This window comes from Equus caballus, chromosome 15 (genome assembly GCF_041296265.1).
Source record: "Equus caballus isolate H_3958 breed thoroughbred chromosome 15, TB-T2T, whole genome shotgun sequence".
NCBI classification, from domain to species: Eukaryota; Metazoa; Chordata; class Mammalia; order Perissodactyla; family Equidae; genus Equus; species Equus caballus.
Window position 1 is genome coordinate 31,192,596 of NC_091698.1, and position 21,878 is coordinate 31,214,473.

A 21,878-nucleotide genomic window follows, 5' to 3' on the forward strand; every position below is an offset into this window, starting at 1 on the left:
AAATACAAATGAAAACCACAATGAGATATCACCGCACATCTGTTAGAATGGCTATTATCAAAAAGACAAGAGATAAAATTCTATCAAGGATGTGGAGAAAAGGGAACCCTGTACACTGTTGTAGGAATATAAATTGGTACAGCTACTATGGAAAACAGTATTGAGGTTCCTGAAAAAAAAGTAAAAATAGAACTACCATATGATCCAGCAATTCTACTTCTAGGTATATGTCCAAAGGAAATGAAATCACTATTTCAAAGAGATATCTGCACTCCTGTATATGTTGCAGCTTTATTCACAATAGCCAAGAAGAGGAAACAACTTAAGTGTCCGTCAGTGGATGAACGAATAAAGAAAATGTGGTATATATACATACAATGGAATATTTTTCAGCCTCAAAAAGAAGGAAGTCCTGCAATTTGTAACAACATGGATGGACTTTGAAGACCTTATGCTAAGTGAATAGGTCAGACAGAGAAAGACAAATACTGTATGATTTCATATGTGGAATCTAAAAACATTGAACTCATAGAAACAGAGACTAGAATGGTGGTTGCCAGGGACTGGGGGTGGGGGAAATGGGAGATGTTGGTCAAAGGGTACAAACATTCAGTTATAGGGTGAATAAGTCCCAGGGATGTAGTGTACAGCATGGTGACTGTAGTTAACAATACTGTATTGTATACTTAAAAGTTGCTATGAGAGTAGAGCTCCAATGTTCTCATCAAAACCACCACCACCACCACCACCAAATTCTAATTATGTGAAGTTAAGGGTATGTTAACTAACTTTATTGTGGTAAACATTTCACAATGTATACATGTATCAAATCATCACATTGTATGCCTTAAACTTACACAATATTATATGTCAATTATATCTCAATAAAGCTGGGAAAAGCACACATAAAAAAAGAGATTTTTTTTCATTCAATATTTATTAAACTTTTGTCCTGGGCACTGTGCCAGATGCTGGACTGAAGATTAAACTCACTTGCATGAATCGTTCTGAAGACTAAAAAGTGAAGTTGAAAAAATAACAGGAAAGTGCTATACAAATGCAGCTATTCAATGACTGTGTGGGCATTATGGGGGTTTTTATTTTCTTTACCTTTTCTTCAGTAAGAATATTTTTCTTGTGTAATAAAAAGGAATTGACAGTGTGGGTTTTTATTATTATTATCATAATTGGTCTACTTCACTTGCTTTTTTGTTGCCTCCAGGCCATTCCAGGTCTGTTATCTGGATAGTTCTCATCACCTAAATAAACAAGGAGATAAAGCTCTTTCTTAAGAGAGGAGTGAAGAAGATCAGTATTGGTTTCTGCTGGGGCTGGAGGAAGCAGAGATAAGAAGGGAATTGGCAAAGATGAATTTACTTTATGAAACAGCAAAGGTAGACACAAAACAGGGTGCTAGCGCCATTTGTTTTTATAACTGGAAAGGACCTTAGATATCATCTCATTCAAATGAGTCCATTTTACAAGTGGGAAAAATAGAGTGGAGAAGTTGAGTGAGTGGTCATGGGTCAATCAGCAAGTTTGTTTAAAAGCTGGGAATCCCAGCTCAGTGCTCTTACCATTGTGCCTCATGGTTAGCATTGGGCATTTCTTTTGGAAGCTGAACTTTTGATATTGGTGAAGAACATCACCCTCAAGATAGTTCCCAGTGGCTGAAACAATGAAGCAAAGAAAGGAGCCAAGTGAGTATACTTGGGTGTGAAGTTTGGTACTGGTTTTCTGTGCAAAAGCCTTCTTCTCTGTGCCTCAACCTTCTTTTTCTTCTTAAGCAGGAGGAAATGGTGGAGTGAAAGTAAACATTGAACAAATGTTGTCTTGGAGTCATGTCACAAGGGTTGAGGGGTGACCAATTGGCCATATCACCCACAGAATTAAATCCAAACCGTACTGTGGCATTCTGTTTCTTCCAAACACCAGTCTTATCTCTTTCTGCACTAGCTATGCCCAGCCTTGCTCTAGTCACATCTAAGTTGCCCCCTGCACTTTCCCCTCTCTTTATCTTTGCTTCTATTTCACCTACCCCAAGTCTATTAATAGAAATTCTTCTCATTTTTCAGGGCCTAGCTTAAATTTCACTTCTTCTGTGAAAACTTTCTTGAAGCTCACCCTGTTCCCACCCATCCTTCCCCTACCTCACTGCAAGCTGGTTAGTGTTTATTTCCTTTTGTGGCCAAGGGAGTGGGTTTGTAAATCTCTCATGGTACTTAACGTTGGGACCAAATGTCCTTAGACTTCTCCAGCCAGAGAGATAAACATCTATGGTATGTGGGCTCCTGCCTATAGTTGCTGATGCAGGGCCTCTGCCTTCTCTCCAAGTCTCTCCCATTGCTTCAGGAATTTCCCACGGTCATGGTGCAGCTCATGAAGTCAGCGGCAAGTCCACACACGATTTTGCTTCCTCTCCTCTGCAGATGGCTTCCTTAAGCTCTGGAGGGTCGCCAAACTGCTCCACAGTCTGTAGGATGGGTGAGGTGGGGCCTTCAATAGCTGTGCTGTCCTTTGTCTTCACCCAACACAGCGGGAAACACAAAGACTCTCAACAAATAGCTGTCTTGCTCTCTGGTCCTAACCTTTCCCTCCTTGAGGGCTCAAAAATCAGTCCCCCAGGCTGAGCAGGAGTATAGATGTATGCTATCTTCACCATCATAATTGTCTAATCTTTCTGCTTTCTAGAGCAGATATTAAATATATAGTATTATATAATATATATTAGATATAGCATATACACTATACTATAGATTATATATTTACATATGTGTAGACATATATGTGTATACATAATACATATTATATGTAGAAATAACATATAATTATATATACATTGTATATATTCATCAAATTTGAAATCATATAGTTTATTTTGTAATTTACTTTTATTTTCATCTAACACTATAAAATGAACATTTATCCATGCCATAAGACAGTCTACTTAAATGTGGTTTTTAATGGCTGCTTAATATTTTATCATGTAGAGATACAACAAATTATTTAACGAGTCCCCAATGGTTGGATAATCAGGTTATTTCTAATTTTTTAAAAACTATTTTAACAATGCTCTAGTAAACATCTATAAAATATGTAAAATTTGTTGCACATCCTTGATTTTTTTCTTATTAGAATTTCTTGGGCAAAGGACAGACATTTTGAGGACTTCAGATACCTATTGCCCTTGCAATTCAAGGTTTACTGCATGTTCATGCTGAAGCATGACTCAGTGTTTGGGGAGTAGAGGAAGAACTGGAGACAGCTTCCCTCTTTATCCCCACAGAACTCCCTGGGTGAGGTCAGAGAGTCAGGACAGGTGGAACTTGCCCTGTAGGTCCTGCTTCCTGCAGTTCCTCTTAATCCACTCAGCCCCGTCTCACTGTCCAAGCCTCTTTTTAACTCTAGGAGCCTCAGCTTTGAGGATGGGTCAGTGCTGGAGGAGGGACTGCAAAGCCTCCAAGGCCTGGGGAATGGTGGGGCAATCTGGTCCTGGTTAACTCAAGTGATTTTGGTTCCAAAGGGACAGGACAAAAACTATGGGCATAGAAGATGTCAAAGTATAACTTGTAAGATGTTAAAAATATAATTCTCTTATAAATACATAGTAAATGTGTCAAAATTTTATTTAACTCAGTATTGGGGCAACCATATACATATATATATACATATATACACATATATACACATATACATACATATACATATGTATACATACACATATATCTACATATATACATCATATACATATATATACATATATATATACACGCATAGAAAGATAGATGTAGATACAGCTGTACATATAAATAAATACATAAAATCAGTGGAATAAAGACTGCTAGAATAAGACAGCAAAGTTAGATAAAAACCAGGGCAATAATATAACATTTGGGTTTACTGCTTCTCTCAGACAGAAATAATTTATTATTCTACTGGACAAAAATTACTCATCACTCATCAATCTTCTGCAAGTTAACATCTGACTACAGCATCTGGGCCTTGCTCAGTGGTAAATAGTTAAACAAAGGTACTCTCCTCTAGAGTAAAGCAAACTTCCTGTGGGCTTAACCAGCCTCCTGCCGGTTTTCGTAATAGAAAGGTACCGGAGCACATCCTGTCCATTTGTTACAGGTTGCCAATGGCTGCTTTCACTGCAATAGCAGTGTTGAGTAGTTGTGACAGAGACCTTATGACCCTCAGGCCTAAAAGATTAATTATCTGGCCTCTTAAAGGAAACATTTTGTGGACCCCTGCCCTATAGCATCTGATGTCTTTTAGGTGGGCTAGTTAGACACTAAAGAGGCATGAATAGTCTTTTTGCCTATTCCCTTTGTTTTGGATAATTTTTCTTAGCACTGTGTTTTAGCCTTTTTTCTCTTATCCCTGTCCTCAAAGGGGCAGTTCTGCCTCAGCCAGACAGTTTTTGGACTTTAGTGATGCCAAATCTGTAAAGAGCAAGGGGTCTGGAACATGGTGTAGGAATTTGGATAGGGAGTTGGGAAGAGAAAGGGTGGAGACAGCTGTGTGGGAAATGGATATGAGAGAAAGAGGGAGTTCTAAGAAATGTCACTTGGGCTATGTACACTTTCCACGGGCTTCATGGAAATAAGCAAAGAATCTGAATTATTTAAAAATTACTTTTTTGTTGTTTGTGTGTGTGTGTGTGCGTGTGTGCGCGCGCATGTGCGCATGCACGGGTATGTGGTGGGTGGATGTTTTCCCTATTGGGACTCAGTGCTGAGACTGGGCAGCATAGATGCCCAACATCAGGGATTCAAAGGGACCAATGAGGATGAAGGGCTCAGTGACTGTCACCATGTTGGAAAGGGCAAAGGCAGACACAGCTTCATGAAAACCACTTTGGGAGAGGCCTCTCTCTGTGGTCTTCTGACTTGGAGGGCTGCAAAGGCACATTGACTTCCTGTGATGTCAGTTAACTTTTTGTTTTTTTTAAGGTTCAAGAGTTGCTTGTGTGCAAACAGTTACTTGAACCTAAATTTGTGTAATTAACTTTATTACAATTATAAATTTAAGAACCAAAATTTCCTTAACATTTTAAGTCAACTCAACAAATCTTGCTATTCTATTTATAAGGCCATTTTTTTGGTGTAACAACGAGAATAACCTCTTTCGCTTTTTATATTAATGCTCAGTTATTATATTGCTTAATATAGTAAATCTTGCTAAATATTTAACTCCCTTTTCTAGCATAGTTTATTGCATTCCCTTAAATATTTTAAACTACGAATTTATTAAATCTGCAAACTTACTATATGACTCTTTCAAAGACTTCAAATGCCTGCCAGGGCAGACATAAAAATCTAATGAGCAAAATCTTTCTGAGCACCTAAGTAATTCTTGTAACTCCAAAAAAAACAAATGAAAAAAAAAATGTAGTAAATCAGGTTCTAAAAATTCACTCTTTACAAACATATTCAGATTGTTTTCTACCCTTCAAATTAAAATCAGAAGTCTTGGGGTCAGCCTGGTGGCATAGTGGTTAAATTCGTGCACTCTGCTTCAACGGCCTGGTGTTTATGGGTTTGGATCCTGGGTGTAGATCTACACACTGCTCATCAAGCCATGCTGTGGTGGTATCCCACATACAAAACAGAAAAAAAAAGAATAATAAAAAAAATAAAATCAGAAGTCTAATATCAATTATACATTTTATTTTTTTAATTTTAATTTTTTAAAGATTTTATTTATTTATTTATTTTCCTTTTTCTCCCAAAGCTTCCCGGTATATAGTTGTGTATTTTTTAGTTGTGGGTCCTTCTAGTTGTGGCATGTGGGACGCCACCTGAGCATGGCTTGATGAGCAGTGCCTTATCTGTGCCCAGGATTCGAACTGCCAAAACCCTGGGCCGCTGAAGCAGAGTGCACGAACTCAACCACTCGGCCACTGGGCCAGCCCCCAATTATACATTTTAAATTGAAATTACAGGTTAGTATTTGAGATTCTTTAATGTTTCAAACACATTAAGTAACAAAGACAGATTACCGTAAGAATCCTAAAACTTATTTCTAAACGTAACACGAAATGTTAAAGCTATGGGTTTCATTTACAGTATTAGCTCTATGCTTTTTCTTTTTTTTTTTTTTTCCTTTAAATACTTTCCTGGTGTTGTACGGCCACTTAACACACAGGCACAGATCACAAATTAACCCTCTCAGATGGTTCTTAGGTCAAAGATTCTGATCCTGATTTTCCTGGGTCAAAGATTCAGGACTTTGATTTGGGTTACTGGCTTGAGAATCTGAGACAGGGTCATTGGTCTCTTCTTGAATGACTTGATGCAAGCCACAGGGTAACACCCTCCATCAATTCTTAGAGTTGAGGTCAGGCTGCTAAGTCAGCAGGAGGCCTTAAGACCAGGCTTTTTAGCTGTGAGTTTGTTTCACAACAAGCCGCATGGACATCTTTCAAATGGCACCCTTACACAATTTTTATCTTAACTGCTTTCAACTTTTTTCACCTGATGTAGATAGATAAAATCTTGCCTCTTATCTGGATTGTTGTTAATAAATTTCATTGCTTTGTCAGATTCAACTAATTTCTCCAGTACCTGATTTTTTTTCAATGTTTGCTGATGACTACTATTCTATACTCATTATATTGATTAATAGGTGCTTTAAAATCTTGGCATTCTTATGCATTTATTGCCTGTGATTGCATAAACTCTTATGCATGTATTGCCTGTGAGAGCCACTGTTCCCACTTGCCATGTAATAATGAGTAAGAGGGAGATGCATCTCAGACTCTTCTAGAAGACAGTAGGGACCTTAAGGGGTTGAAGGTAAAGCACAACAACGTTTGGAGTTTGCCAGAGGATGACTCCGAGAGAATGTGCCAGTAGTCAGGGCAGGTCAGCCTGTTTGGTTTGAGATTAAGAGCTAAGCAGTGAAAACGGTGCTGCTTAGGGAGCCAGGAGAGGAGAACCCATTCACAGCAGGAATAACCGCCACAAGGATCTGAATAGCTAGCATTACTGAGCACACTCTATGTGCTAGCTCATTCATAAGACAGGAGCAGTCAGGAAAAAGCTGCCTTGTTTTTCTACCTCAGGAATTACTGACCTGCTTGCATCTGTACCCATGTATATCACCTCCCTTCATCACCACCTCTATGGGCTACTCAAGGCTTTAGCTCCTGTAATCCTCCTTTTTCTCTCCTGCATTGTTTCTCTTTCCCTCCTACTGATTGATTCATATGAATCTACCAATGTGCTATAACAACTCCCATCTTAAACATAAAAATCCTCTTTTGAACCCACAGCCCCCTCTAGCTACCACGGCAGTTCTCTGTAGCCCCTGCTCCCACTTTTATTTCACAGAAAAACTACTCAAAGGAGTCTTGTCTACTCACTGGCTCTGCTTTCTTGCCTTTCATTCTCTCCTGAACCCATTCCCGTCAGGCTTTTGTCCTTAGGCTCTGTCCTCACTTTTGTTATGGCCCCCCGCATCTTTCTTGTGGAGTCTGATGCCCTCCAGGTCCTCACGTACTGAACCTCTCAGCATCACTGGATCTGGTAGACCTCCTTCTCCTTTACCCACTTTCTCCCTTGTCCTCTCCCCTCTCCTGATTTTCCTCTTACCTCATTGGTTACTCCTCTTCAGTCTCCTTTGATGGCTCCTTTTCTTCTTTTCAACTTCTCAGTATTGTTGTGCCTAGGGCTCAGTCTTTGGCCATTGTCTCTTTTCTAGCTGCATACTCTCATTAGGTAGTCTCACGTGACCCCTGGCATTATATGCCTTCTACATGCCAGTTATTCTGGAATCTGAATCTCAAGGAGATTCAGATTTTATATTCTCATGTATGTCCAATAGATATCTCAAGTATAACTTGGCCCAAACGGAAATTTTGGTCCCCTCTATCCCCAACATGATACCTGTTCTTTCCTGAGGCTTCCCCATTCCCATTAAATATCCCCATTTACCCAATTACTCAGCTCTCAAACATGTGAGTCCCCCTTGATTTCTCTCTTTCTCTCATCTCCCACGTTTACTCTATCAGCCAGATCTGTTGTCTCTATGCCCACAATATATCCCTCACCACCTTCTCTCCTATCACCCTAGTCCAAGACACCATTATCTCCTGTGTAGTCTGTTGCCACAGCCTCCTAACTGGTCTCTGCTTCCACTCTTGACACACTCTCATCCTGCCTCCAGGGTCCATTCTTCACACAGCAGCAAGAGTGATAAAACAGAGATCATCCCTTCCGTGTTTAAGAACCTCCAAGGGCCTTGCTTGACACACTAAGTCCAAACTTCTTACAAGGAGAGCTGACCCTTGCCTGCCTCCCTTTTGCTCAATCTGCTTCAGCCACATTGGCCTTCTTACTGTGCCTCATTCATGCCAAGCCCACTTCTGACCTTGGGGCCTTTCTAAGTTGAGGTTCCTTCCTCTTGGCATGCTGTTCCCCTAGACTGCTGCAAGATTGACACCTTCCCTACATTCAGGTCTCTGCTGAAGCCACATTGTCAGAGGGGCCTTCACTGACCACCTCACCTAAAATAGTACCTCTCATTGCACCCACCACTCTATCCTATTGCCTTACTTAGTTATTTTCCTATCAGTGATAGCAAACTGAACCAAACATGCGAGAGCTGATTATCTGACCTCACCCCCACCACACATTATTATGAAGAAGAAAAGAGGTCAGAGGTAAGAGTGGGCCAGGCCTCCACTCTAACCTTCTCCTCCTCACTGTGCAGCAGAGTTCGATTAGGTGTTGTCACTGCAGTCACCTGACACCCTGACACCAGCTGTGGTCACTCTGGGCATTCACCCAGTCTAGTGCACACAGCTCCAGGACCGGCAGCCACACAAGTAGTGGGAAGGAGTCCGGACTGCCCTTCACATCCCACTGTACATATGCCTTTCTCCCATTCTCCACAAAAGAGGAGAACAGCAGGCTTCCCACACATTCCTAATCTAGGATGTTACATTGCCCTGGGATATCAGAGCCCCCAGGACACCAAAAGGAATATCTCAGTGTCTGGGGAACGACTCTAAGGACTCTTGCTGCTCTGGCGGTTTCCATTTCTTTACTTCCAACAAAGCGGAAAGAGGACCAAATAAGTTGTTGCTTAATAAATCATAAACATAATTTTTGATGATAGATGAGCTTGTGATTTGGGTAACTTAGAAGGATTTCAAAGAGTTGAGTGACATTGCTATAATAAAATTCCTTTCATTCCCATCTACTTCTTATTCATATGTACAAGTTTTCCCAGCACTTACACTTAAAAAACCAAAATAAGTATAGACTGATATTGAGCCCTCATTCTAATTATGGTAACATAGAAATATAGGAGGTAATTTAAAAAAGGTCTATCTCATCAAGATATCTTGCCAATAAAAATCGACATTTGTAAGATATTATGTTTATATATTTGTTATTTTGATCAATTGTCTACTAACAATTGTGTACAATAAATGTAATGATGACTTAGTCTAGAAGAATTTTAAAAATTCAGCATCCTACAGTTACACAAAAATATTATAAGTTGTTTTGATTCGACATGTATTTTCATTGCTGTGAAGACGGATGATCAGCAAAATGCTTTTAAGCATAATGTATATTACATTAGCATAGAATTTCATGGGGGAAATGAATGGAAATGTCAGTTCTAGGAGAAAAAGGAATGTTGTAAATTTTCTGACTGTTGAAGAATTTGTTCATAATTTTTAGATTTGTTTAGATTGTTGGTAACTTTATGTGGTTGACAAGGAAAAAGTCACTATGGTATTGAGATTTCATTGGATACATCTACAAAAGTGATGTAACAGTTTTATTTTAAAATGTCAAATTTACAAGATTGCAGAGATAACATTTGCAATTAGCTATTTAAAATTATGGTGAAAAATGTAGGTTGGTGGAGGGGTGAGGTCACAGATTGTCAAAATTCTTGTAGATGGTTTGTAAGTTAAAATGTTGGAAAACCAACATCCTACAAGGATTAGGGCCCTGGCAGGGCCTTTGGGGGAGGGAGTTGGACCTGCTGCTGTGGCAGTGAAGCTTACGTTGGTTGACGTTGCATCAGGAGGACATTCCCTACTGGAGACAAGGGTCTCACCCTCCAGGCTGGGAGGGCACGGAGGCTCAGCTGCCGTGCTTGATGCCTCTTCTAGATGTTTCTGATACATTTTATTTTAAGGCCAGACCGTAGTGTGTGTAGATGCTCCTGTATGTCTCTGGATTCCACAAATCTCTCTGCTCCAAGGACTCATCCAAACCCAACCTTCAAATGCAAACTACATAGCCCCTTCTTTTTTTTGAGGACAATTAGCCCTGAGCTAACTGCTGCCAATCCTCTTCTTTTTGCTGAGGAAGACTGGTCCTGAGCCAACATCCGTGCCCATCTTCCTCTACTTTATATGTGGGATGCCTACCACAGCATGGCTTTGCCAAGCGTTGCCATGTCCGCCCCTGGGATCCGAACTGGCAAACCCTGGGCCGCCGGAACGGAACGTGCGCACTTGACTGCTGTGCCACCGGGCGGGCCCCATACATGTCCCCTTCTGGCCAGGTGCTTCTTCATGTTGACTAGCAGCATCAGGAAGTCAGGATGCTCAAGCGGTGGCTGGGGCTCCCTTGGTCCACACTTCCTGATCCCTGGCAGATGAAGGATTTCATAATTTTTTTGTTCCTGACGACCGATGGGATAGTGGTACAGGGGCTGGAGGTGAGGGTTGGAAAGAAAGAGAAGCATTGGCCCTTTCAAAGAGGCTGTGGGGAAGCTCAGGACCTGGAAGAGAATGGCTGGATACCAGTTACCACTCATACCTTGGTCCCCAGAGGCCCCACTTGCCCAGGCACAGGCCTCACCTGGACCCTCTATCTCCAGCTGCCCCGTTTGCCAGAAGGTGAAATGTTCTCAGAGACAGCGAGGCTCCTGAATTAAGAGCAGCCCAGGCCCCTGGCATCCTCCTTGTCCCTCCCAAGTCTGCCTTTCTGGGTCCACATGCTGTATTTCCATGGTTTCATGACCTGCTTTCAGAGAGGGGTTTGAATTTTCGTGATTATTTGTGTAAGCAAACAATATGCTTATACAAATAAGAAAAGCAATGCTTCTGGCCTTCCAAGGGAGAAAATCTGATCACTCAGCTTGCTTGCAAGCTGCCAATTTAGGAGTCAGGATGTGGGTGAGATGTGATAGGTACTGGGAGGAGGCTGCGACTGTGGTCCCACACCCCTGGGCAGGCATCACACTGGTTTTCTAGAGCATCCTCACCCTGGCTTCCAGTTGAACCCAATGTTTGTGGGTAGTTCAGCCAAGCTGTACTGGGGGATGAGGATTGGGGTGGGGAGAAGGTCTGGGCAGAAAACACACTGATTTCCCTTTCCACCTCTGACCAGGACGTCGTAGCAGCCACTCACCCCCTACCCTGTCTTTCAGACCAGATATGCTCCCACACACCATTGCATCATTTACCTTCCCCCCACCAGACACTTGCTTACTCCAGCCCAAGCTTGTAGGATAAGCCAGACCCTAACCCCACGGACTGCCTGTCACAGAATCTGAGACATCAAGTCAAATTCACAAGCACTTAACTTCTGCTCTCCAGGTACACGGGATCTCCTTGAAAGCTGGTAGGAGTTGTGGTGATGTGGTGTGTTACCTGCTGGAGGTGCAGACAAATTGACTTCCTAGCTCATTGGAAGGACTTCCTACTTCTGGTTGTATTTCGTGTGCTTGGTGCAGCGAGGGGAGAGATCTGGCTCTCCCCACTCAAATCATGTGACCCTTCCCGTTTAGAAGCGGCCACTTCTCTCTTCCAGGATAAGGACACCTGGTTCTGAAACAAGGAGAGCCGGTATCAGGGAGAGAACTTGGCCCCAGACCAGGAACAGGGTAGCTCTTGGAGGGCCAATTTTAGTCTTGGCTCAGATCCAGGAATTGAAACCCAGGCCTTTTGAACACTTTGACGCAGAAGATTGTTTTAAAATTACGTAAGTAATTCATGAAGACGTTCTTCTTATAAAAAAATCAAACATTATAACAAAGCTAAAGTTTCTCTTGGTGACCTCCTCCCCCGCCCCACCCCACCTGACCCCAAGTAACCACTATTTTCAGGCTGGTCAATCCCCTTCCAAGGCTCCCTGCCTCACATACTCTTAGAAGCACGTGGTTATGCATGTTGGATATTCAGTGTTTTTTCTTTTATGTAAATGGCATGATTGAGTTCTTAACTGTCCTGCAACTTGGCTTTTCTGTCGATGATTTGCCTGGATATCTTTTCATTTCAGCAGTAACTTTTTTACTTTTGACTTACCAGGAGGTATTTAACCTTTTCCCTACTGATGAAAATTTAGGTTGTTTCTAGTTTATTTTGTTAAATGTTTTATAAACAATTCTAAAGTAAACATCCTTGAACTTGTTTCTTTAGGGAAGATATGAAATAGTGGAATTGCTGAGTCATAAGCATGTTAAACATAAATTAGTCACTGCCAATTTTCCTTCCAAAATGGCTGTACCAACCTACTCTCACATAGGTGATTTGGAATCTGGCTTCCTCGCAAGGTGAGGTGCCTTCACAATTTGTCATTCCTTCTGGCATATCGTCTCTTTTGGACCTGAGACGAGTGGGTGGAATTGTATCACTCAACTGAGGAAAGGGCACAGTATCATTGCTGGGGCTCCCAGGGACACCTCTGCTTTCTGCTGCAGACCAGCTGCCTGCGTCCTCCCACCTGCTTACATATTGCGGAATGGGCGCGCCACTTGGCTGCCTGCTCCTAACAGCCGTCCCATCCTTTGCACTGCAGTTACGAAGCAGACAGAGGTGGGAGAGAAGGCTCTGCCAGGTTGTCGGGCCTCGGTCTGTATCCTGTGGTCTAGCTTGGAGAGCTGTGAGGAAGGAGGAGGAGAGGGTATTAGGAGTGAGCTGCTGAGGACTGGCACATTTCAACAGTTCTTTTCCCAAATAAGTCATATACTGATTATTTTCTGGACAAAAGTCTTTTAAAAAATTGTTATCATCTTTATTTCTGAGTAGGTAATGTATTCACATGATTCAAAAATCAAACCATATAGAAAGTATCTAGAGAAATGTCTTGCTTCCAGCCTTGTCATAGCTGCTTTTCAAACTTCTTATGTAGCTTCCAAAATTTGTGATATCAAATATGAGCACGTTGGATAGTGTTGCCCTATTTTTTTCTGCCCCTTGTTACATAAAAGTTAGCTACTATAAACACTTTCTGCCTCTTGTTCATTTTTAGTTTTAGGCGGTCTTGGAGCACATTCCATATTGGTGTGGAATACTTTCTCATTCTTATTTATAGCTGCATAGCATTCCATTGTATGATGTCCTACAATTCGTTTAGCCAATCTCCCGTTGATAGACATGAATTATTTCCAATCATTTGCTACAACAAGTAATGTGCAATGAATAATTTCACGTGCCATGTCACAGCAGCGCGTGTCCATCTGTAGACAAATCCCCAGAAGTGAATTTCCTGCCCCAAAGGGGATGTGCGTTTGTAATTTTCATAGTTATTATCCATTTTTCCTTTACAAGAGTTGTACCGATTTATACTCCCTCCTGTAACGTGTCAGAGTGAAGATTTCCCCACAGTCTTCCCGAAAGGATGTGTCGTTAAACTTGATTTTTGCTAATGTGATAGGCGAACATTGGTATCTCAAAGAGCTGTTAATGCAACTTTCTTATTATAAGTCATATTGAGCATCTTTTACTCTCGGAAGACCTAACCGCATTTCCTTTTCTTTCTTGGCCTGTGTAAATATTGTTTTGTTGGATTTTTGCTTGTTGCTTTGTTGGATTTTTGTTCTTGTTTTTCTAGTGTTTTGAAGGAACTCTATATATTAAGCCAATTATCCCATTGTCTGAGATAGGAGTTACAAATACTTTTTCCCTGGGTTGTTTTTGTGTTTTGCCTTTCTTCTGGTGACTTCTGCCATCCTGGAAGTGTACTGCTTGCATCCTTCCTCCTCGTACCTCCATTCCTTTGTTTGTACTGGGCCCTCCACTGAGAATGCCCTTTCCTTTCTTTCTATGTGGGAAACTCCTGCTCATCCTTTGAGGCCTGACTCATATGTCGCCCTCTTGACCCTCGTCCCTCACAGCAAATCTTGTCATTCTTTCTGACTGTTCCTTTCATCCTTGATCTCACCTCTACTTGTCATGTTGCCTTATTTTTGCTTGTATGCATCTGCCTCTCCTACCTGCCTTTCTTGTTTCTGTACTTCCAGCCTCTAGGACATAGCACTTGTATAGTAAGTGTTTGTTGAATAACTGAATAGAGAAATCATTGAAGCTGTTACCACCCACCCTTACTCCTTGTAATGTGTCACCTGGTCCTATTTTATGACCATTGTGCATCAAATACCCTTTTCTTGAAAAACAGAACTGAAGGGGAGGGGTAGGGAGGCTTGTCTTTTCTGGCCAGTGATTTTCCTTGGTACTTTGTAGTGCTCAGTCATGAGGAGTGGGCTTCCAGCTCCCCAAGGAGAGCTCTCATGGTCCCAATTCTCTTTTCGTTTCTTTGTCAGGTCCCAGAAAAGTCAATTACCACATGGAGAGCAATTTTTTTTTTCCGCAAAATTTATTTCAGAATCATTGAAACAGTGTGATCATGCTTCTTTCCTCATAAATATTCCTATTTAAATAATCTGAGCTGACATATTTTCAGGCTTGGTAAAAGGACTTGGTATAAACATGGTACACTAGTCCAAATTAAACTGGTTCCATAGATGTTGAAGATTGGGCTCATTCACAGACAGTGCTGCTTCCTGGCCACCTTGAATTAAATTAAATAGACTAACCCACCAATAAATAAATAAATAAATAATTAAGCAGTTGCTCATCAGAAGCTGGGTGCAAACGACAGAGGGTTTCTTTGAACTGAAGTGCAGAAGTTTCCACCAGGCTGACTTTGAGTGAGTAGCAGAGGTGAGAGAGGCCCTGCTCAGCAGAGGGGGTCTGAGGATTGGCTCTGGGAGACGGGGCTGCTCCACCCGCCTGCTGGGCAGGAGCTCTCCTTAGCACTAATATAGGGAAGGCAGCTGGGCATTGATTAGACAACAGTGAAGTGCAGCCTGCAGCATGTTCAAACCCTTCTATTCCCCTCTGCCACCCTTAAGCTGTATTCATCACATGTGGACTCTCTGGATGTAGTATTCTTAGGCAGAGGTGATTTCCATGATGAAGTCAGTTATGTCCCGGCCGCCTCTGGTATTTCCTAGGAAGACAGGCTTTTTTTCTGCTTGAGAGGTGCTGATGTACCAGTTGGGGTACATTGCAGACTCAAATTCCACGTTGCCCTTGATTTCCATCTTGTTGAAGACAAATCGCTTTTCCATTTTCCTCTTTGGGTAAGTATTGGGGTCTACTGTCTGCAGAAAAACATAAATAAGAAGTTTTATGAGGGAAGGGGCAAAGACACTCTGGTAAAGGTGTTCTCTGAGTCAGCTAGAAAGGAAAGTGATGAGCAGCATGCAGGAACAGGAGCTAGACTCCTGAGTTATCTTTCTGACCATAACTTTCTGTGTGATGACTAAAGGATCTCTTATATTTCCTGAAAGTTAGTATCAAATGCTAAGGAGCATAACTTAGCAGAGATTTTTTTTAAAAAGCGTAAATTATGTTAAAGCTTCTAGGATTATCTACTTTCCAGGGACTTTTCCTTATGGCCCTGGCCAGAGTGTCTTTGAACTTGCAATTGAAGGTTTTGCTGAGAATGCTGGGGGCTGAGGTCCCTTGAATTGATTATTTTCCCAAAGTGTTATCTATCAAATGGAGCAACACTGACAATATATAATCCTTCCAACCTTAATATTGTATAATCATTTGGATGGTAACAATCGTAGGACACAATAACATCAATAAAATGAATTAATTTTCTGTAGTAGGAGTGAAATTTGCATGCATTTAACACTTACATTAAATTTATTTACATTTATGCAAAATTGTCAAATACGTCTCCTCCCAGATATGTTGAGGGGAGAAGGTGGTTGTCTTGGAAGTAAGTGATGGCTAGGGGTGCTTCAGAGAAGCCTGAGAAGGGCCTACAGCCCCTGGTATTCACTCACCTCCAGCTGTAGGGTGGGCTTCCCATCTTTCATCCCACAAGACAGGTACAGGTTCTTTTCCTTGAGGCCCAAGGCCACAGGTATCTTGTCAGTCTCTTCTTCTCCTTGCACAAAGCTCATGCAGAACACCACTGGAGAAAGGAGAGGAGCCTTGTGGTCAGGGACACATAAGAGTGCAGGGTTGGCCAAACAATTGGACTCCAAACCCAGGACTCCTACAATTTAGCATCCTCTGTGGAAACCCACACTCGGGTTCCTATGGCCTAACAGATAGGATAACTTGGCTTCTCACAGACAATATCACGGCCACTTGGTTGATTCAAGTTTCCATCCCAAAATGTCTAGGGGTTTCTCAGAGCTTCATCACAGTGGCAATGAAGAATTAGAGGTCTAATTTTTAACAACTGAAGGAAAACAGGAAGCCTTCTTGTCAATGGCCAGTGAAGTGCCCACTGCATGAGCGGAATGCTTTGATCAATGTGAAAGGCAAGAAAAGAGATCAAGCTGGGCTCCTGAAAGAAATCAGGCACAAATCTATTTCAGGAACATAGAGCTGCAAGTGGGAAGATCTTGGGAAATGAGAGTCTTAGCTGGGAAGAGAGGCTCCAAAGAGAGACGCTCATTTCAACCTTCCTTAGTCACTGCGGTCTCACTTGGAGGCCCCAAGGTCATGCCTACAACTCGGTTCTAGAGAAACAGGATTGTCCTGGCCTGGCTGAGAGCAGAAGGTTTACCCCCAGCGATACCTGTCTCTAAAGTCAGCAGCCTTGGAAGAGAACAGGCTGCTCCTTTTCACTGTTCCCTTGGGCACAGTCTTGCATGCAGAGTTCAGCCACAGTGACAAGGTACCAGGCAGATACCCTCAACTCATGGGCTCCCCAGTTTTGAAACAATAGCCAATTACGGTAGAGAGATATAAGTTCTTTGTCAGTAAAATTTCTCTTTAGGGAACCATCTGGTTTTAGGCAGGGAGGATGTCAGGGCATAAGGGGGCAGAGTTGAGACTGAGGATGGACTAATATCTCTACACCATGCTGGTTTCCACTTCAACAACAGGAAAAAAAGAACCCACTGGCAGTTAAGTCATTTCCATCAAATGACCCCTTTCCAGTCAAAGCAGTGACATTGGACTATCATTAAATGACTTGGCTGGACAATGATCCTGGGTATACTTGAGCAGTCCAATGTCTCAGAGTCACATCTCTTGCTGAAAAATGAATGTGCTAAGGCAATCAATCTGGTGTTATTGCTAGGACCAAACCCACAAGTTTACATGTTCTTTATTGTATGTTTTCTCACTTGTGTTGATAATTTGTCTTAACGTTCTACTTTGTTGAAAAATCTCGAGAATTAGCAAGCTGCCAGGCGAACAAGTAAGGAATCAAGCTGTCCCCAGTTACCTTGTTGGTTTGTATTCTCTCCATTGAGGTGGACAGCCTGCAGCTCACATGCACCGGACAGCACCAGGGATTTATGGTATATGTCCCGGAGTCTGCAGTTCACTGAATGCACAGCTGCATCACACACATAATCATCATCCCAGTTGTCACAGATGATGGGTTCTGAAATGTGGAATACATATATTGTTTAGAGTGAAAATCAGAAGGACAGGCCTGATGATATGAGGCAGCAGAATTTGGTTGCTTGGACAACATCTGAGCATGGCAGCCAAGGTTCGATTATAACATTGGTGGGAAGGAAGTTGAGGTGGGTAAGAACACTGGACCTGGCACCTTAAGATGTGGATTCAAGCTTCAGCTCGATTGCCTGCTGTCTACCATCAATAGAGCTCCTTATGTAGAATGGCGATGGCAATAACACTGGCCCAACAGGGACACAGTGAGACTTGCAGGAAATAATGTAAGTGAAAGCACTCTGAGAATGATGGAGAGATTTGCAAATGTGAGTAGTTATCAAGGTCTTACTTTAAGAATGGTTTCAACTCAAGGGATGATTAATTTGGCTTCTAGGCTTCTCTGCTTTCCTCTCATCACTTGGCCTTCTACTTTTAAAGGGCTTCAGCTTTGGGGGAATTTAGTTGACTATTGAGTTTTGGAGAGTAAGAAGGAAATGCCTGAAGATCTCCTGTCTGCCCTCAGCTCTCATTAAGTACCTTCTTCAAAGATGACAGAAAAGAGGCTCCTCAAGTCATCATCCTGGAAGGCCTGTGAGCAGGGAACGGGTATCTTCTTCAGCTTCTCCATAGCCACAATGATTGACACGACATGCTTGAAAGTCTTGTTGTAAAGTTGGTGGGAGAATTGAAGCTGGATGCCCCCATCGCCCATGGAGCTGAGGTCCAGGTCTTGGAAGCTGCCCTGTGGAGAGACCAAGGGAGTGAGTGTGTCAAGCTGGTCAGGCCCGAGAACTCCTGTTTTGACATTAGAGAGGTGGAAGTGGCATTTGAGGTAACCGAGGTGCTAACAACAAATGCTCCTCTCTGAAGCCCAGAGAAGTTAAGAGGCTTACCCCAAGCATGTCGCAAGTTAGAGGCAGACCCAAAACCAGAACATGGGCTTTCTGATGCCCGTGTCACAGCCCCTCTGAGAGTTGGGAGCTAAGCCCATGGTCTCACCTTCATCTGTTTTGGGCCATCCTCCTCAAAGAACAGGTCATTCTCATTGCCGCTGTATCAAAAAAGAGAGATTGCTCAGTTACATCTCCTAGACAAGTTTATTTTTCCTTCCCTGCAAAGAGTGTTCACTGTTGATAGGAGTCTGCAAACAGCATGCCCCTTAAAGCTGCTGAAGTTGGCAAATTCCATAGTGATATACACGGAACAGGGTAGGAGGCAGGGCAGGAACCCCGGGTGCTCCTTTTGGATCCTGAGACCTAACTTCCGGCCCAGTTGAAATCTAAGCTTTCCCTTGCAGTCAAGCCACACTTTGCCAAGAGGTGCCCTGTAGTGGCCACTTGGAATCTTTTCTTCCTGTTTGCCATCTGCAGGAAGGCCCTGCAGAAACAACCTCTGGATGGCCTATGGGTTTCAAGGCTGGATTTGCAGTGAGAAATCAGTCTTCACCCCAGGTCAACTTGGAACCCTCGTCACCACTATAAGGAGAGGTTGGGGGACAAATCTGGTCTCCAAGCACAGATTACAGCCCACTGTTAAAAGGTGAACCCAGCTCACATTACTAGTCTCAGTCTCCCCACTTACCTGCAGTAAGTCATCATGTCACTGGTGTCGGGTACTGCTGCCATGGCTGCCTCAGAAACCTGTGTAAAGAGGAGAAATTGAGTGACCACTTGCCATGCCAGTCCCCATGAGGGCTTCCTTCATATGTGAGTTTCCCTCAGCAAGTAGAACATAGTAGGCATACAAAGAAATAATGTTTGAATGAATGAGTGAATGCATGAAAGAGCCTTCCTTTGGGTCCAGAGGAAAACATTTGCCAAACTAAACCCAAATCAGGAGTGTATTTGTTAGGAGATCTGGGGCAGAGACTTTGACACCAATCTCTCAGGTGTCAGCTGCTAGATAGGCAGTGTTCATTCCCAGGCTATTTCACAAGTCATAGCATAATGGTATACCGGGCATTTTTGGAAGAGATATAGAGGAAGGGAGGGAAGGAGAGAAAGAGACGGAGGGAGAAAGACAGAGAGACTCCCCTAGAACCTAGTCATAAGGAAGAGTTAAAGTTGTACCTGAGCACTGAAGACTGGCTGGAGAGAACAGAATCCTGGAGTGGCCTGTCGTGCCTCGAAGAAGTGTCTGACTACCAATTTCTCCCTCACTGTTTTATGGTCTTCAAAAGCAGAAGTGCAGAGCTGAGAAATTTCCCCTTTGGTTAACTGATTTCACAACCATGTTAAAAAAAAAAAAAAAAAAAGGATTGATGGTAACTTCTGGTAGAGGGTAAACTGAAATAAGTCTCCAGTTCATGGAAGGGCAAGTGGTAGCAAACTATGACACATTTTTGCAAATGTGTCATCATGCAAATAAACATTGTTTTTCTGACAACGATTATGCAGATAATGTCAATTTTAAAATATGAGATTTTCCTACGTTAGAAGAATGTTTTCATTTAGGATCTTTGGGACAACGTGGAGGACACACAGATACACACACACAAACACACTCCCTCCCTCACTCCTTGTACTTAATTAAGTTTAGGAGCCTTCCCACTTTGAGATGGATTAATGGGCATAATGAAGCAAAGTAACCCTCCCAGTCTGGGTTGGTAGCACTGTTCTCTACCTTGACAGCTCTTGGTCAATCACAGCAGCCTCTGGGGAGACACTTGACCTCCCTAGGATGGGGCAGAGAAAAGATGGTTGTGCAGGCTCCTGACGGGGCTTGGGGAATGTTTGAGATAAGCTCATGCAACCCTTTCAGCCCAGGTGCTGGTACCCTAGCCAATCATGCATGGAATTCATACCAATGTTTGATGAACAGTGAAACAAGTCTGGATTGAGAACATATTTGAAAACATTGTGAATAAGTCAAGCTTTCATCATCACAATCCTGTTTTAAAATGCAGAGATGTTTTCTGCCTGAAAGAATTTTTTGTTAACTCTGAAAAGTGAAATATTGTTTTTATAAGACTATCCAGCTGAGATTATATCCCTTGATAACTCCAAGAGTTGTTAGATATTGTTTTTTCCCCCAGCTTTATTGAGATATAATTCACAGATAACATTGTGTAAGTTTACGGTGTACAACATGGTTATTTGATATACATATATATTGCAAAAAGATTGCCACAATAATGTTAGTTAACACATGCGTCACCTCACATAATTATATATATATTTTTTTGTGGCAAGAAGATTTAAGATCTACCCTCTTAGCAATTTTCAAGTATATGATACAGTATAGCTAACAATGTGCACGTGGAGTACACTCATGTACACCAGGTACTCTAGATTCCCAGAACTTCATCTTATAACTGGAAATTTGTACCCTTTGACCAACATCATCCTGTCCTCCCCCTTTCCCAGCCCTTGGAAATCATTATTCTTTTCTCTGTTTCTATGAGTTTGGCTTTTTATTTTTATTATTTTAAGATTCCACACATAGGTGAGATCATACAGCATTTGTCTTTCTTTGTCTGACATTTCACTTAGCGTAATGCCCCTGAGGTCCATCCATGTTGTCACAAATGGTAAGATTTCCTTTTCTTATGGCTGAATAATGTTCCTATATATATATATATCACATTTTCTTTATCCATTCATTCACTGATGGACACTTAGGTAGTTTCCATGTCTTGGCTATTGTGAATAATGCTGCAATGAATGTGGGAGAGTAGATATCTCTTTGAGATAGTGGTTTCATTTCCTTTGGATATGTACCTAAAAGTGGAAATGTTGGAGCATATGGTAGTTCTATCTTTAACTTTTTGAGTAACCTCCATGCTGTTTTGCATTGTAGCTACCTCAATTTAGATATCCCACCAACAATGCACAAAATGCACCCTTTTCTCCACATCCTTGCCAACACTTGTTATCTCTTGTCTTTTTGGTAATAGACATTCTGACAGGTGTGAGGTATTATCTCTTTGTGGTTTGGATTTGTATTTCTCTGATGATTAGTGATGTTGGGTATTCATATATCTGTTGGCCATTTGCATGTTTTCTCTGGAGAAATATCTATTTAAGACCTTTACCCATTTTTAATCCAAATACTTGTTATTTTGCTGTTGAGTTGTATGAATTCCTTATATATTTTGGATATTAATCCCTTATCTGAAATATGGTTTGCAAATATTTTCTCCCATTTGAAAAGTTGCCTTTTCATTTTGTTGATGGTTTCTTTTGCTGTGCAAAAGCTATTTAGTGTGATTTAATCCCGCTTGTTTTATTTTTGCCTTTTT

The 21,878-nt window shown here is 41.9% G+C and overlaps 2 protein-coding genes across 3 annotated transcripts in view; one reads left to right on the top strand and one right to left on the bottom strand.

Moving 5' to 3' along the window:
• The window catches only part of IL37 (interleukin 37), a 169,593-nt gene that overhangs the window by 56,193 nt on the left and 91,522 nt on the right, over positions 1-21,878 (top strand). The gene's annotated exons all lie outside the window — the stretch shown is intronic.
• Positions 14,558-19,776, bottom strand: LOC100034237 (interleukin 1, beta). Its single transcript, NM_001082526.2, has 7 exons — positions 19,708-19,776; positions 19,220-19,278; positions 18,638-18,689; positions 18,176-18,380; positions 17,463-17,624; positions 16,063-16,193; positions 14,558-15,366 (listed from the first exon to the last, which is right to left on the bottom strand). Exons 2-7 carry the CDS (start codon positions 19,261-19,263, stop codon positions 15,154-15,156), a joined length of 807 nt encoding a protein of 268 aa, NP_001075995.2. The 5' UTR covers positions 19,264-19,278; positions 19,708-19,776; the 3' UTR covers positions 14,558-15,153.

Bases quoted from the DNA above. Each gene is read 5' to 3' on its own strand.
- LOC100034237 (NM_001082526.2), bottom strand. From the start codon at position 19,263: ATGGCAGCAGTACCCGACACCAGTGACATGATGACTTACTGCAG. The intron at 16,194-17,462 runs GTAACTGGGGAC...TCCTTTCTCCAG, and splicing joins AGAGAATACAAACCAACAAG to TGGTGTTCTGCATGAGCTTT. The intron at 15,367-16,062 runs GTGAGTGAATAC...GTTTTTCTGCAG, and splicing joins AGCCCACCCTACAGCTGGAG to ACAGTAGACCCCAATACTTA.